This window comes from Erythrolamprus reginae, chromosome 6 (assembly GCF_031021105.1).
Source record: "Erythrolamprus reginae isolate rEryReg1 chromosome 6, rEryReg1.hap1, whole genome shotgun sequence".
Taxonomy (NCBI): domain Eukaryota; kingdom Metazoa; phylum Chordata; class Lepidosauria; order Squamata; family Dipsadidae; genus Erythrolamprus; species Erythrolamprus reginae.
The window spans coordinates 86,341,719-86,359,850 of NC_091955.1; the positions used below are offsets into that span (position 1 = coordinate 86,341,719).

An 18,132-nucleotide genomic window follows, 5' to 3' on the forward strand; every position below is an offset into this window, starting at 1 on the left:
TGGAGTTTTTAAAGTATTTTTAAAGGTTTTTTAACCATATTAATTGGATTCTAGATGTATTGTTATGTTTTTTGATATGTTGTGAGCCACCCTGAGTCCTTGGAGAGGAATGGCATACAAATCCAATCAATCAATCAATCAATCAATCAATCAATCAATCAATGCATGCTACCGTACTTGGATCTGTGCGCATCATATGAAAATACATCACACAGCCCTATTTTTGTGATACAAAATCCAGCATAATCTCGTTTTGCTGTGTATTACTGTTTTTTGTTGTGATGATGATGGTGATGATGATGATGATGATGATGATGATGATGATGATGATAATAATAATAATAATAATAATAATAATAATAATCAGGATGCTGGCAGCAACCTGTATCAACCATTAGTGCCAATCAATAAACGAGTCTGCGGAGAGGGGCGGCATACAAATCTAAAAAATAAATAAATAAATAAATAAATAATACATTGAAATATGTGATACATTTTTAAAAGTTCAGTCGACTGAGTTTCATGTTTAATAAATAAAAAAGGATAGTACTAACTAATAATTAATACTAAGTAATAATACCACCCAAACCCTTTGCCTCTCCTCTGGTCACTACCAGACCGCGGGGGATCCGCTTTGTTTTTAATATATGGGCAGTGTTTCTCAACCTTGGCAACTTAAAAGATATTTGGACTTCAACTCCCAGAATTCGCCAGCCAGCGGATGCTGGCTGGGGAATTCTGGGAGTTGAAGTCCAAATATCTTCAAGTTGCCAAGGTTGGGAAACACTGAATTCTGGGGGATCGCGCGGCCTCCTTTGTTTGCAGTTTTTCCAGCGGCCGTCCAAAGCGGCGGGAATCCGATACGCCGCCTTCTGTCCCGGGGGGCCCTCATGGAACTGACCTGGTCGGAGGAAGAGGAGGAAGAATGGGGATGTGAATGGGGGAAGGAGGGACTGATGGAAAGGGCGCAACCAGGAAGCGCCGTGAAAGCGCCTGGCCCTGCCAGAGCCTCGCCTGTCGCTTCTCCGCCCATCATGGCTGCTCGCAACCGGGGCACGGAGTTAGGTAAGCCCGGCCGCAGCGTGCAAGCTGAGGGCGCATCCGGACAAAGGGCGGGGGACGGCACAGGCGGGCTGGGCGAAAAAGGACGCTTGGTGGTTGGGACTTGGAGGTCTTTCCCAGGCTCCAGATGGGCCGGAGGTCTCTCCCTTCCGCTGGTCGACGGCAAAGGCTGCTGTGCTCCAGCGGTTCGGGGAGAATCAACCCGGGCCTCTTAAAACGTCTGAAATGCAAGGCCTTAATTACTGTAAGGAGAAATTTGCAGTGAGAACAATTCATCAGTGGGACGCCTAAAACACGATTTAAGTATTGCCCACAAGATCATACGCTGCAAAGTCCTACCTGTCAATGACTACTTCAGCTTCAACCGCAACAACACAAGAGCACACAACAGATTTAAACTTAATATTAACCACTGCAAACTTGACTGTAAAAAATATGACTTTAACAACCGAGTTGTCGAAGCGTGGAACTTACTGCCAGACTCAGTAGTGTCAACCCCTAACCCCCAACATTTCTCCCTTAGACTCTCCACGATTGACCTCTCCAGGTTCCTAAGAGGTCAGTAAGGGGCGTACATAAGTGCACCGGTGTGCCTTTCGTCCCTTGTCCAATTGTCTTTCCTTTATCTCATATATCATATATATTTTCTTCCTTTCATATATCTTCTCTGTCTTATATTTTTCTTTATATATATTACCTCATATCTATTCTCTTCTATGTATTGTGTATTGGACAAAATAAATAAAAAAAGAAAAAAGTTATGAATGCTCCAACACTGGAAGTTTTAAAGAAGATGTTGGATAACCATTGGCTTGAAGGAGTGTAGGGGGTTGGACTAGAAGACCTCCAAGGTCCCTTCCAACTCTGTTGTTGTGATTGTTATCTGCAATTGTATCACAATGGCCTTAATTTGGCATTAATTACTAGTCGAGCCTCATCCAGGGACTGATTGTTGTTGTTGTTGTTGTTACTATTATTATTATTATTATTTATTTATTCATTCATTTATTAGATTTGTATGCCGCCCCTCTCCGAAGATTCGGAGCGGCTCACAACAGGAATACAAAATACAAATCCAATAATTAAAAAAAGCAAAACAGTTAAAAAGCGTTGATTAGGGGGAAAAGGGGGACATGATCGAAACATTTAAATATGTTAAAGGGTTAAATAAGGTCCAGGAGGGAAGTGTTTTTAATAGGAAAGTGAACACAAGAACAAGGGGACCCAATCTGAAGTTAGTTGGGGGAAAGCTCAAAAGCAACATGAGAAAATATTATTTTACTGAAAGAGTAGTAGATCCTTGGAACAAACTTCCAGCAGACGTGGTAGATAAATCCACAATAACTGAATTTAAACATGCCTGGGATAAACATATATCCATCCTAAGATAAAATACAGAAAATAGTATAAGGGCAGACTAGATGGACCATGAGGTTTTTTTCTGCCGTCAGACTTCTATGTTTCTATGATTAAAAACACTCATACAACCCAAACAAACCATACATAAAATGAAGCGGCCGAGGGGAATCAAATTCCCCATGCCTGGCAACAAAGGTGGGTTTTTAGGAGTTTGCGAAAGGCAAGGAGGGTGGGGGCAGTCCTAATTTCCGGGGGGATTCCAGAGGGTTGGGGCCGGCCCAGAGAAGGCTCTTCCCCTGGGTCCCACCAGACGGCATTGTTTTGTCGACGGGACCTGGAGAAGGCCAACTCTGTGGGACCTAATCGGTCGCTGGGATTCGTGTGGCAGAAGGCGGTCCTGAAGGTATTCTGGTCCAATGCCATGAACTCCAGAGGGCATCTGTGCAAGCCTGGCAAGGTTGTTAGTTTAGGACAGTGGTCCTCAACCTTTCTAATGCCATGACCCCTTAATACAGTTTCTCATGTGGTGACCCCCAACCATAAGTCTAGCATGGGGGATTTGAGACACCTTTCCCCCAGGCTTATTATAATTTATGTTTGGTATGTATGTGTTGTTTGGTTTTTTAAATTGATAGGGTTTTTAGTTTTTTTGTTAATATTAGATTTGTGCCTGTACAATATTGTTTTATCGCTTGTTGTGAGCCGCCCCGAGTCTTCGGAGAGGGGCGGCATACAAATCTAATAAATTATTATTAATTTATTATTATTATTATTAGCGCCAATTCTCCCAACGGAGCTTTAAGCTGATTGGCAGGAAGGTCAGAGGGACACCCCCACTGTAAACACCTGATTGGTCGGATTGTAAAAATATATTCCAAGGTGCCAGAATAAAAGCTTTAGTTCTTAATACCATGGGAAATTTGTCTTTTCCCATGGTCTTATGCGACCCCTGTGAAACGGTCGTTCAGCCCCCAAGGTTGAGAACCACTGGTTTTGGAATTTGTGGAAAGGTGCTGCGTTAATGCTTTCTAGCCCTCTCAAAGTCCAGATTCAAAGCCTTGAAATGTACGTGATTATGTGATATGCCCATTGGACCCTAGGCCAAATATATTGCGTGTCCAAGATTGCATTTTCTAAAGAAACAACTGAATACAGTTTAGAAGGCAAAGCTTTGGAACGTATCTTCTTCAGATGAAACAAAGCACATTTCCATCCCCCATTCTCACCCCCCCCCCCAGGGAGGATTGAAGAAAGTTGGCTAATTATCTGTAGTTTAACTACTTTAATTACTTTGATCCCTGAAGCCCCATGAATATTTGATTGGAACAGATGACATATTAAAAATGGTATTATTAACACTCCCAGGTTTAATGAATTGAAACGTCTTTGTCTTTCAGCAGACATTCAAGATGATTCAAACCTGTTCCTTCCCAGGCGTGCAATCCAGTTTTCCTTTTTAGAGCCGGCGGAATATTTATTTATATTCTGACTTTCCTGCAGGAGCTCAGGATGGCATACATGGTGCTCGTATCGCCATTTCTCTCCCCCCCCCCCCCCAAGTAGCAACTTTGTGAAGCTGACTTAAAGTCATTAGGATGTAAATTGATAAGTGTTCGGAAACTCCAGATCGTGCAGAATGCAGCTGCGAGAGCAGTCATGGGCTTACCTAGGTATGCCCATGTTACACCAACACTCCGCAGTCTGCATTGGTTGCCGGTCAGTTTCCGGTCACAATTCAAAGTGTTGGTTATGACCTTTAAAGCCCTTCATGGCATTGGACCAGAATATCTCTGAGACCGCCTTCTGCCGCACGAATCCCAGCGACCGATTAGGTCCCACAGAGTGGGCCTTCTCCAGGTCCTGTCAACTAAACAATGTCGGTTGGCGGGCCCCAGGGGAAGAGCCTTCTCTGTGGTGGCCCCGACCCTCTGGAACCAAATCCCCCCAGAAATTAGAACTGCCCCTACTCTCCTTGCCTTTCGTAAGCTCCTTAAAACCCACCTTTGTCGTCAGGCATGGGGGAACTGAGACATCTCCCCCGGGTATATACAATTTATGAATGGTATGTTTGTATGTATGTTTGTTTAGTAAATTTTTAAAAAAAAAATATTTTAAACTACAATTTAGATTTGTTATGAATTGTCTTGTTCTGTTGTGAGCCGCCCCGAGTCTGCGGAGAGGGGCGGCATACAAATCTAAATAATAAATAAATAAAAAATAAGAATAAAAATAATAAATATGCACAGGCCCTCCATTTTTAAGCATGGTGCATCATCTATAGCAGTGCTTCTCATTCTTAAGATGCATGGATTTCAACTTAATGAATTCTCCAGCCGTTATGTGGATAAGGAAGAACTTACTACAGATGTTGAGACTCTAGCAAGGGTGCAGAGAAGAGCAAGCAAGATGATGAGGGGACTGGAGGCTAAAACATATGAAGAACTGTGGCTGGAATTGGGTATAGCAATTGGGTATGTCAACTAGGGGTGACGTGATAGCAGTGTTCCTATAACTCAAGGGTTGCCCCAGATAGGAGGGAGTCAAGCTATTCTCCAATGGGTGGAAACTAATTAAGGAGAGACCCAACGTAGAATTAAGGAAAAAATTGCTGACAGTTAGAACAATTAATCAGTGGAACAACTCTGTCTTCAGAAGTTGTGAATGTTCCAATGCTGCAGGTTTTTAAGAAGAGATTGGACAACCATATGTCTGAAATAGAAACACAGAAGTCTGACGGCAGAAAAAGACCTCATGGTCCATCTAGTCTGCCCTTATACTATTTCCTGTATTTTATCTTACAATGGATATATGTTTATCCCAGGCATGTTTAAATTAAGTTATTGTGGATTTACAAACCACGTCTGCTGGAAGTTTGTTCCAAGGATCTACTACTCTTTCAGTGAAATAATATTTTCTCATGTTGCTTTTGATCTTTCCCCCAACTAACTTCAGATTGTGCCCCCTTGTTCTTGTGTTCACTTTCCTATTAAAAACACTTCCCTCCTGAACCTTATTTAACCCTTTAACATATTTAAATGTTTCGATCATGTCCCCCCCTTTTCCTTCTGTCCTCCAGACTATACAGATTGATATTGGTAGTATTATTATTTTATTATTTATTAGCTTGTATGTTATTATTTATTAGATTTGTATGCCGCCCCTTTCCGAAGACTTGGGGCGGCTCACAACAGCAATAAAAACAATATAGCAGTGGAACAAATCTAATATTAAAAACATATTAAACCCTATCATATAAAAAAGGGTTTTATAAAAACATATAAAACCCTAAACATATAAAACCCTATAGGGCGGTGACAGTAATGGGCAGCCGAAAATTTTACTGCCACACTGTGGGTGTGGCTTATTTTGTGGGTGTGGCTTGATGGTCATGTGACTGGGTGGGAGTGGCTTGCCGGCCATGTGACTCTGCCATTTTGTTTGCAATGGAGTGATGATGGCAGTAGTCCAAATCAAAGAAGTTTTTTAATTCATATTTATTATGTTTTAACTTTTCTCCAATCTGCTTACCGCCAACAAAAGTTAAGTGACACAGGTGCTAGTTGTTGGTAATATGAAAGAAGAAGCCCTCAGGGATTATAGGTCCAAAATTGGACAGGTGTCTAAGACTGCTCTGCCCATCTCCCCTCCAGATTCTGCTCTTCCCAAAAAATGATTTTGAATGTAAATGGTGATGGAAGTAAATGGATGTTTTCCTCTCCTCTAGATCTCTCATGGCTTTCACGGGTCCGGGTGAATCAGTCAGCTGTACTGAAGCGAGCAGCACAGATCGAGAAGCAACGGGCCATGAAGAAGAATTCGATGGTGAGAAGTCCCCTGTTTTGGGGTTTCCAAAAGAGACATTCTTCTCTCACGAATTTTAGCACCGTTTTTTTGTTTGTGGTGTTAGGTGCTTTTGTCATCAAAACTCAACAGTGACAAAGGGCCAGTGAAAGATGCTTTTTTATCTGACTCAGTATCAAACTTGGAAGGCCACAAAGAACAGCTAAAATTACCAATGTTTTAAGACAGGGGTCTCTATCAGGGTTCTGAGTAATGTATCCACCAAAAGCAGAACTCTGAGCCAGGTAGATTCCCCAAAATAACATGTTTATTGAGCAACCAACTCTAAAGTTTCGATAGATAGATAGATAGATAGATAGATAGATAGATAGATAGATAGATAGAAGTTTGTTCCAAGCATCTACTACTCTTTTAGTCAAGTAATATTTTCTCACGGTGCTTCTGATCTTTCCCCCAACTAACCTCAGATTGTGGCCCTTTGTTCTTGGGTTCACTTTCCTATTAAAAACACTTCTCTCCTGAATCTTATTTAACCCTTTAACATATATAAATGTTTCGATTATGTCCCCCCTTTCCCTTTTGTCCTCAAGACTACACAGATTGAGTTCATGAAGTCTTTCCTGATAAGTTTTATGCTTAAGACCTTCCACCATTTTTGTAGCCCGTCTCTGGACCCGTTCCATTCTTTTTGTAGATGAGGTCTCCAGAAATATATTGAAGTGGTTCCTTTAACAGATGAGCCGGGGTGGCGCAGCAGGTAGAGTGCTGTACTGCAGGCCACTGAAGCTGACTATAGATCTGCAGGTCAGCGGTTCAAATCTCATCACCGGCTCAAGGTTGACTCAGCCTTCCATCCTTCCGAGGTGGGTAAAATGAGGACCCGGATTGTGGGGGCAATAGCCTAGCTCTGTTAAAAAGTGCTATTGCTAACTTGTTGTAAACCGCCCTGAGTCTAAGGAGAAGGGTGGCATAAAAATCGAATAAGTAAGTAAGTAAGTAAGTAAGTAAGTAAGTAAGTAAGTAAGTAAGTAAGTAAGTAAATAAATAAGTAAATAAGTAAATAAATAAATAAATAAATAAATAAATAAAAACAAACAAACAAACAAACAAACAAACAATGACCAAAAGGTCATACAATCAGACATAACACCTTTAACAAAGGTCTTGGTTAGCCTCAGTAATTTTGGACCCAGTTGTGGTCTTAAGTCAAGGACTTAAGACCAGTTAGGTATGACATCATTGATAAAAACAACTTTCTAATTCATCCTATCTAAAAGCAATCCATCCTACCGCCTCTTCAACTCAAATGGATTCTTGGAACATTTTTCACTGTGTTTTGTCTTCACAACTCATCTTGCAAACACGGGGACCAGAATCTCCTTCCTAGCTGCTAATTGTATGTTCTTTTCGATCTTTTATAGATAACATGGGGATTCAACTAAATCCCTTTACTGCCAAAAAAAAGAAAAAAGAGTTGCTTTAAATCAAAACCAAAAAGAATTGCACACTTTTAATAATGGTGTGGTGTAGGGGAATAAGTTGAAACCTCTCTTTTTCTGCTTTCGGTAATGGGTTTGTACCAAACAGTATAAAATGTATAAGCCACATTTTTCAGCCCTGTTGTAACTTTGAACGTTCAGTTAATGGTGGTAAATCAAGGGTTTATAATGGGTTTTTAATTGTTTTTAGTATTGGGTTATTATATGCTGTCTTATTATTGTTGTTAGCCGCCCCGAGTCTTCGGAGAGGGGCGGCATACAAATCCAATAAATCAATCAATAAATCAATCAATAAATCAATCAATAAATCAATCAATAAATCAATCAATAAATCAATCAATAAATCAATCAATAAATCAATAAAAAATAATAAATAATAAATAAATAAATCAATAATAAATAAATAAATAAATAAATAAATAAATAAATAAAGACATTGTGTAATAATCATGTAGCTCAAACTGCAAGGTCATTTTTTGATCATTTGGGTGTGCTTGTTTTTGAAATGAAGGCAGCTTGGCTTTTGAGAGCCGTCACCTGCATAGACCTCACCACCCTTTCTGGAGATGACACCCCATGCAGTGTTTGCCGATTGTGCCACAAAGCCAAAGATCCCATCCAAGAGGATTTGTTAGAAGCCTTGAATATGCATGGTAAAGGTATGTTGCGGTTATGAAACCTTGCTTCTATCTGGGTAAAGTGTACTGACAATTTTGAATGTTATTGCCCTTCATCAAAGAGAAATAAGCTGAGTAGATAGAGCTGAGTTAGCAATGTGATACGTAATGTGAAAATGGAGGGGGGGGAAACAGGGAAAAGCATATTGCAAATTCACACAGCACCAGAACAATTGACCGAAGAGCAGGGGTGTCAAAGTCCATAGGCCACATCCGGCCCGCTGGGTGCTTAGAGCTGGCTGGCAAGGCCAGCTTGGAAATATCAAAGGACCGGTCCATGGTGCCTCTGCCAGCCAAAACAGGCTATGGGGGGGGGCCCTCTGTGTGACCCCTCCCACGGCCCATTTTTATCCTCCGGTAGCACTCTGACGGACATAAATGGGCCACGAGGGGGCCACATAAGGGTCCTGCATGGCCCATTTCAGCCTCCAAGGCCTTCTACAGTACCCTGCCAGCTGAAAATGGGCCACTGGGGGACTTTTGGGGGCCCTGCACCACCATCCCTGCATCCTGTTCTGGCCAGCAAAGTGCTCTCACCATCCGTGTGTCTGTCTGTCTATCTGTCTGTTTGTCTGTCTATCTTTTTGTCATGTTTATGCAATATATATTGGAAGCAGTGACCCTTTGAGATCATTTTAATGTATGCCTATTAGTATACATTTAAAATGATAATATAGTTATTCTAAGTTAGCAGTCCCCAAGCTACGGCCCGCGGGATGCATGCAGCTCACTAAGGCCATTTATCTGGCCTGCGGCTGCGCACAAGATTTTACACGCATGCGCGCGCAAAAACAATCCCCCACGCAGACTTTTCCAAGGCCGCGCAACGGAGCCGGGTGTTGGAGTTGGGGGTGGGGAGCAACGAAAGTGCGGAGGCCATCCCCCTGCCAGCCCACCGGGAGGCAACAACTGAGAGGCTCGGCACCCGCCCATCTGCGGCGGGCGGGGGTGGCCGTGGCTCCCTTTCCTTCTCCCACTGCCTATGTCTACCGCTGGCGGCCGCCGCCGCGGGTTCCTCGGGTGGGAGCTGCCACTTCCCTCTGGGCAGCCCAGCCAGGCGGCCGTAGAAAGTGCAGAGATTATTGCACTTTCTACGGCCGGAGGGAAGTGGCATCTCCCGCCCGAGGAACTTGCGGCGAAGGCCGTCGGCTTGGCGGGAGGCACGGGTGGTAGACATAGGCAGTGGGAGAAGGAAAGGGAACCGCAGCCGCCCCCGCCTGCTGCGGATGGGTGGGTGCCGAGCTCCCCCGTCCCTCCCATTCAAAATAAGAAAAACCTTTGCCGGCCTCCACAGAGAATAAAGAAGAGAGAGAAAGAGAGAACAAGAGAGAGAGAGCAAGAGAGAGAGAGAGCAACAGACAGAGAGCGAGATAGAGAGAGGGAGAGAGAAAGTGAGAAAAAGAGAGAGAGCAAGAAAGGGGGAGAGAAGGAGAGAGAAAGAGAGATAGCAAGAGAGAGAGAACAAGAGAGAGAACAAGAGAGAAAGCAAGAGAGAAAGAGAAAGAAGACAAGAGAGAAAGTGAGAGAGAGAGAAAGAAAGAGAGAGGGACAGAGAGAAAGAAAGAAAGAAAGAGAGAAAGCAAGACAGAGAAAGAAAGAGAGAAGGACAGAGAAAGAAAACGAGAGAGAAAGGAAGCAAGAGAGGGACAGAGAAAGAAAGTAAGAGAGGCAGAGAGAAAAAGAGAAAGCAAGACAGAGAAAGAAAGAGAAGGACAGAGAGAAAGCAAGCAAGAGAGAGGAGAGAGAAAGGAAGAGGGAGAGATAGGAAGAGAGTGAATGAGAGAGAAAGCAAGCAAGAGAGAGGGACAGAGAAAGAAAGAAAAAGAAAAAGAGAGCTAGAGAGGGAGAGAGAAAGGAAGAGGGAGAGTTAGAAAGAGTGAGAGAGAGAAAGAAAGAGAGAGAGAGAGAAAGAGAGAGAGAGCGAAAAAAAGGAGAGGAAGGAAGAGAGAGAGAAAGAGAAAACTCGGCAAGGAGTTGGGGACTTGCTCCATTTCACCTCCTCCTCCTCCTCCCCCCCCCCGGGCAGCGTTAAGAAAACCGCAGGTTTTTTTAGTAGTCTGGCCCTCCAACAGTCTGAGGGACAGTGAACTGGCCCCCTGTGTAAAAAGTTTGGGGACCCCTGTTTTAAGTCATTATCTAAACTAGAGATCTATCTATCTATCTATCTATCTATCTATCTATCTATCTATCTATCTATCTATCTATCTATCTATCTATCTATCTCTTTTTGTCATGTTTATGCAATGTATATTGGACCCTTTGAGATCATTTTAATGTATGCCTATTAGTATACATTTAAAGTGACAATATAGTTATTCTTCGTCATTGCCTAAACTAGAGAGCATCATCAGTGCTCCAGCAATGCTTGAGTTCTGGTGATGCTACCTATTTTGGTTAATGAAAAATCCACAGGGAAACAGACAAGCTCAGAGAGCACCAAGGCCCCCTGCATTTCAACGCTGAGCTACAAATATCCTCCTTTACTGAGGATAACAGAGTCTTGATGATGGTTGTTTTCCAGGGATCACCACAGCGGCCGTTTGTGTCTATCCGGCTAGAGTAGTCGATGCAGTTAAGGCTCTCAAATCTGTTGGCTGCCACATCCCAGTAGCTTCAGGTAAGAAGTTCTCTGCCTGAATTTCTGAAGGGACGATTCCAGAGGTGAAATCCATCAGGTTCTGACAGGTTCTGGAGAACTGGTAGCAGAAATTTTGCATAGTTTGGAGAACTGGCAAACACCACCTCTGGCTGGCCCCAGAGTGGGGAGAGAATGGGGATTTTGCAGTATCCTTCTCTTGCCATGTCCACCAAGCCATAACTATGTTCTGGTTTAATATTGGATTTGTAAATTGTACTGTTGTTGGAAACCGCTCCGAGTCCTTGGAGAGGGGCGGCATACAAATCGAATGAATGAATGAACGAAAGAACAAACAAACAAACAAACACAAACAAACAAACAAACACCAACCAACCAACCAACCAACCAACCAACCAACCAACCAACCAACCAACTACCAAGCCATACCTATAGAACCAGTAGTAAAAAAAATGGATTTAACACTGGACAATTCAGAATGAGATGTTCATTTATTTATTTGTTCATTTATTTATTTGAAGGATATGGGGTCTTTTAAATGTTTTTAGTAAATCTTTATATTGTAGAGATACTATATATTGTTATATTCATGTTGTATGCCGCCCTGAGTCGCCTCGAGACGGGCGACATATAAATCTAATAAATAAATAAATTAAATAGCTAGCTAGATAGATAGGATAGATAGATGATAGATAGATGATAGATAGATAGATAGATAGATAGATAGATAGAGGGTATGGCTAGCTGATGAGGCCAAAATAAGGCCGAAATAGATCTATCCTAGTCTCCCTTAATTTTCAAATTCAGCAAAAAACATGTGACACATATAGATAGAATTGTCAGCTATCAATAAAATTAACTGCCTTGGAAATGGCCCTCGGTTGGGCCGAGAGGCAAATAAGGAGCTGTGATGTTCCTTCAATACACCAGGGCGATTCGACACAAAAATATGTAACCCTTCCCTGGTGCAGAGCTGAAGGGATTGGGTACTGTAGCCTTGAGGATAATTCTTTGCCTTACAAGGCAAAGGTTGCAGGTTCAAGTCCCAGTGGGTATGGCTAGCTGATGAGGCCAAAATAAGGCCGAAATAGATCTATCCTAGTCTCCCTTAATTTTCAAATTCAGCAAAAAACATGTGACATGTTTTTGATAGGTAGATAGGTAGATAGGTAGATAGATACCATGGCTGATGGAATGGAAAGCTTCAGAGAGGTCTAATAGAAGTCCTACAATCTAACTCCTGATATGGAATATTGCCACTATTTGTACTGATGTATTTAACGGGTTTCGTTTTTCTTTTCTTAGTGGCAACTGGATTCCCAGCCGGACAGACCCCTCTGAAAACTCGCTTAGAGGAGATCCAGCTAGCCGTGGAAGATGGGGCCAAAGAGATTGATATTGTCATTAATCGAACCTTAGTACTGACAGGCCAGTGGGAAGGTGAGCATTTGCATAACCCTAAAATCAAAGTTCGACGCAGACTCTTTTCTTTCCCCTCTCCAGAATAATCTAGACAAGAAATTTAGCCATGGTAGTGCTCTGCCTGCTTTGGAAAGAGTCTTATATTCTTAGTTGGTGGCTACATTTGGGGCACAAAGAAAGACTTATGGGCTCTTAGGAAAATAATGCAGGCATTTTGCTGACGGTAATTTGCCCAGAATTTACAATCCTGTCCAGCATGTTCAAAATCTTCAAGCAATTCTTCAGAAATTTTGAATCTCCTTTTTTGCATGCTAGTAGGTGGTTACCTTAGAAAAAACCCAAAAAAACCAAACACCTAAAGTTGTTTAGGGCTGCTATAAATTTTGAAAATACAGTGATACCGCATCTTACGAACGCCTCTTCTAACGAACTTTTCAAGATACGAACCCGGTGTTTAAGATTTTTTTGCCTCTTCTTCCGAACTATTTTCACCTTACGAACCCAAGCCGCTGCTGCTGGGATGAAGGGGTTTCTTTTTTTCCTCTTTTTTGAAGAAAGAAAAGGGAGGGGCGGCTTGGAGGGGGAAAGACTTTGCATTAACAAAAGTAGGTGAACAGCATGCTTGCAGAGGCACTGAAAGGGTGTCTTTTGAAGAAAGAAAGGGGAGGGGCGGCTTGGAGGGGGAAAGACTTTGCAGAGAACAAGGTGCTTGCAAAGGCACTGAAAGGGTGTCTTTTGAAGAAAGAAAAGGGAGGGGCGCCCCCTTGCCTTTCTTCCTTCCCACTCACCCTTTAGCCTAGCCTTGCTTCTTCCACCCGCCCCCTTTAGCTGCTCCTCCCTGCCCTCTGTTCGCCTCCCTTCTAAAGTTTGGGATTTTCCTGAAGGATTTGCACGCATTATTTGCTTTTACATTGATTCCTATGGGAAACATTGTTTCGTCTTACGAACTTTTCACCTTACGAACCTCCTCCTGGAACCAATTAAGTTCCTATCATGAGGTACCACTGTACATCTCTAGATAATTGGGTTTTTTAAAAACTAAGCCATGATGAGGCTGTGCTTGCTTTGGTAAGAGTCTAATTTTCTTAGCTGGTGGCTACATTTGGGACACAAAGCAAAACTTTCCAGGAAAATAACGCAGGCATTTTTCTGATGGTAATTTGCCCAGAATTTGCAATCCTATCCAGCATGTTCAAAATCTTCAAGCAATTCTTCAGAAATTTTAAATCTCCTTTTTTTTTGCACTCTGGTAGGTGGTTACCTTTAAAAACAACACCACCAACCAAACACCTAAATTTGTTTAGGGCTGCTATAAATTTTGAAAATACATCTCTAGATAATTGGGTTTTAAAAAAACCCCCACCAACAACCCTTTCTGCAAAGCTATTTTGTGAAAATTCCTTCCATCCACACTTATCTCTAAATTAAGACCAGGGGTGGGTGGGAAAAGAAAACTGTGGGGTGCTTGTGCGCTAATTATTTGCAACAGAATTGTTAAAAAGAATTGAAAGAGGAGGTTTTTTTGTTTTTTGTTTAGGTGGTGAGTCGTGTTTTTTTTTAAAAAAAGTGCTGGATTCTTGACAACAAAATCTGTATTTTCTAATTGGTTTTCACAGAATTTCAGGGCACGTGTGGTACTGTTTAGGTTGCTGTGGCTAGTTGTCTCCCCAGAATGCTATTAATTAGTAGACTTTAAATACCACAGGAGAAATCTTTTATCTGCATAGTAATTGGGTTTTTCTTAATGTACCTTGAATGGACGGCGGGTAAGTGCCGACAGAACTCCAACAACTGGATTCTGTGTAGAGCGAGCGAGAGAGAAAAGGATGTACAGTGATATCTTATCTTACAAACTTAATTGGTTCCGGGACGAGGTTCTTAAGGTGAAAAGTTTGTAAGACGAAACAATGTTTCCCATAGGAATCAATGGAAAAGTGATTAATGCGTGCAAGCCCAAAATTCACGCCTTTTGCCAGCCAAAGCACCCGTTTTTGCACTGCTGGGATTTCCCTGAGGTTCCCCTCCATAGGAAACCCCACCTCCAAACTTCTGTGTTTTTGCAATGCTGCAGGGGAATCTCAGCAGGCAAATCCCAGCATCGGAAAAACGAACGCTTTGCTGGCAACGGAAGTCTGGAGGTGGGGTTTCCCAGCAAAGGGAGCATCAGTGAAATCGCAGCATCACAAAAGCACCAAAGTCCTCGAAACCCCACCTCCGGATCTCTGTGTTTTTGCAATGCTGCGATTTCACTGAGGCTCCCCTCGCTGGGAAACCCTACCTCCAAACTTCCGTTGCCAGTGAAGTGCCTGTTTTTTCGCTGCTGGGATTTCCCTGCAGCATCACAAAAACACGGAAGTCCAGAGGTGGGGTTTCCCATGGAGGGGAGCCTCAGGGGAATCCCAGCAGCGCAAAAACGGGTGCTTCGCTGGCAACAGAAGTCTGGAGGCGGGGCATCCCAGCAGCGGCGTTGGGTTTGTAAGGTGAAAATAGTTTGTAAGAAGAGGCAAAAAAATCTTAAACCCTGGGTTTGTATCTCGAAAAGTTTATATGACGAGGCGTTTGTAAGACGAGGTATCACTGTAATTAAACATCCTTGCATTAAAACACAACTCCCGCCCATCCTTTGTTTTGGCTTGAATGATACAGTACCAATAACCTCTACCTTTTTCATACAGTGTTTTACTATGTTTGTTGGCCCAAAAGACTTCCAAAGTAGGTTGAAAAACTTGCTTTCAAGGTAATATTTGGATGAAGACAAGTGAGAAGAGAGGAGAGGGAAGGAGAAATCCATATAAAATAAATCAGAGACCCTCAAACTTGGCAACTTTAAGCTTTTCCGGTATAAGATTTTTTATTTTTTCTCCACCATAAAATAAAACAATATATAGTTATAAACACAATAACAATGCTTGAAATCAATCATATACAAACATTTCTCATTACTCCCTCAATGGAGGCTCTTATCCCTCCCCGTGTAAAATTTTCTGTTAGTTTTATACAATATTAGCAATTCTTAAAATTCTAAATTAACATTTTTCCCTCACCGTCTTACTACAAAAGGATACAACAATGTAAAGAATAATAAAATCTCTTTTATCTAAATTTTAATCTTACATCATATAGCTAATTAAAAATTCTCTCTATATATATGTACCTTTAATAAAAGAAACTTCAAAATATATCATCTACATCGTAAAATAAAGTTCTATATTTTATTTATTTATTTATTTATTTATTTCTTTGTTTGTTTGTTTATTTATTTATTTATTTATTTTGTCCAATACATAATGCACATTGAAGAGAATAGATATGTAATAATATAAATAAAGAAAAGAATAGAAGAAAAGATATAAAAGTATAGGTGAACATATTTGAAAGGAAGAAAAGATAAATGAGATAAGGAGAGACAATTGGACAGGGGGCGGAAGGAACACTGGTGCACTTATGCACGCCCCTTACTGACCTCTAAGGAACCTGGAGAGGTCAATCGTGGATAGTCTAAGAGAAAAATGTTGGGGGTTAGGGGTTGACACTACTGAGTCAGGTAATGATTTCCACGCTTTGACAACTCGGTTGCTGAAGTCATATTTTTTACAGTCAAGTTTGGAGCAGTTAATATTAAGTTTGAATCTGTTGCGTGCTCTTGTGTTGTTGCGATTGAAGGCTAAACAATAAGTAAATTTTGTGTTATATCATTATATAGTGCTACCACCATTTCTCATCTTTGCCACTTTAAGCTTTGTGGACTTCAACTCCCAGAATTCTCCAGCCACCTATGCTGGATTCTGGAGAAGTCCTCAAGTCTTAAAGTTGCCAAGTTTGGGGACCCCTGATCTAAATCTATACTATGGCATCCCTGTGGGTGAAATACAGGCAGTCCTCGATTTAACGACCACAGTGGACCCCAAATTTCTGATGCTAAGGGAGACCATTTGGTTTAAGCAAGTTTTGTCCCATTTTACAACCTTTCCCGCTACAGTTTCATGCCACTGTTGTTAGGTGAATCACTGCCGTTGTAAAAGTTACTAACCCGGTTGTTAAGTGAACCCGGCTTTGCTATTGACTTTGCTCGTCAGAAGATCACAAAGGGGGATCACATGACCCTGGCAGACTGCAGTCGTCATATGTGATTGTGATTGAGTTAATTGACTGCTTTTTAATGTAATGGGATTTTAGCTTATAGGTTTTAACTATTAGATTTGTACACATATTGTTTTTTGTATTGTATTCTGTGAGCCCCCCCGAATTTTCGGAGAAGGGCAGCATACAAGTCTAATAAATAATAATAATAACAATAATAACAACAACAACAACAACAATAATAACAACAACAACAATAATAATAACAACTACTACTGCTACTACAACTACTACAACAACCAGTGGCAAAGAACTGGTGGGATCATAAGCCCGAGAAAGTGGTCGAAAATAAGCAAGCAAAACTACTGTGGGACTTCCGACTTCAGACTGACCGAATTCTGAAGCATAACACACCAGACATCCTGATTGTGGAGAAAAAGAAAGTATGGATCATCGACATTGCAATCCCAGGAGACAGCAGAATTGAGGAGAAGCAGCTAGAGAAATTAGTGAAATATGAAGATCTAAAAATCGAGCTGCAACGACTCTGGCATAAGCCAGTGAAAGTGGTCCCAGTGGTACTTGGCACGCTCAGTGCAGTGCCAAAGGATCTCGACGGACATTTGAAAACCATTGGAATTGACAAAATCTCCATCTGTCAATTGCAAAAGGCCGCTTTACTGGAATCGGAAAACATAATTCGCCGCTACATCACGCAGTCCTAGGTGCTTGGGAAGCGCCCAACTGGTGATGAAATACGAAATCCAGCATAGTGATCTCGTTTGCTGTGTTCTATTGTGATGATGTGTTCTGTCTGGGTGCCCCCAGAGTTCAACACCAACTGGAAAAAACAGCCAGACACGCTGGTACAAACAAAGGCACTTTATAGTTTGAAAAATAAACACAGAGAAAAACCTGTTCTTCCCAACAGGCAGGCTATGAGACTTCACAGCAGAGTCCTGATGGCCAGACAATACAACAGACTTCTTGCTGGCACACCCACCACTGTAGAGAATAAGACCCACACCTTTTCCCCCCAAGGTTTCAGTATTCAAAGTCACAAACCAGAATTCCAAGACGCCAAAGATCACAGCCAGGTCCCAGGACTCCCAAAGATAATACTCCACAAGCCAGGAAGGGTGGGTCTGCCTTTTCAGCCTTTCCAGAGAGCACCACACCCAAACCCAGCTGTTGCCTCTTTAGTGCTGAAAGTACCTGGCTAATTGTCCCCTTCGTTGTGTTGCTCTTCTCTGCCGGAGATCGATGATTGCTTGTGCATTTTCATCTAAGGAATCCAGGCTGCTTGCTGGGGAGAGCTCCCCCTCGGGGGACTCTGGCTGTCCTCCCTCTCCCTCAGCCTGAGATTCCTCCTCCCCGTCTGCCTGAACCTCCTGTTCCTCATCCTCCCCCTCTGAGCAGGAAGCCGGCAGAGGATCAGCCGTTCCCCGAGGGGCCTCAGACGGAATCACAAGATGATGATGATGATGATGATGATGATGATGATGATAATAATAATAATAATTTATCTGAGTCAGTTGCCAAGCATCTGAATTTTGATCATGTGATCGTGGGGAATGCTGCAACGGTCTTAAGGATTGAAAACGATCATAAGTTTGTTTGTGCCATTGTAACTTCC

The 18,132-nt window shown here is 42.1% G+C and overlaps 1 protein-coding gene across 1 annotated transcript in view; it reads left to right on the plus strand.

The window, feature by feature from the left end:
- Positions 1–785: 785 nt before the first annotated feature.
- The window catches only part of DERA (deoxyribose-phosphate aldolase), a 50,566-nt gene continuing 33,219 nt past the window's right edge, over positions 786–18,132 (plus strand). The window contains exons 1-5 of the mRNA XM_070754300.1: positions 786–1,065; positions 6,146–6,243; positions 8,233–8,380; positions 10,920–11,015; positions 12,300–12,434. Of these exons, the coding sequence (XP_070610401.1) occupies positions 891–1,065; positions 6,146–6,243; positions 8,233–8,380; positions 10,920–11,015; positions 12,300–12,434 (652 nt within the window). The 5' untranslated portion in view covers positions 786–890. The remainder of the gene's footprint in view (positions 1,066–6,145; positions 6,244–8,232; positions 8,381–10,919; positions 11,016–12,299; positions 12,435–18,132) is intronic.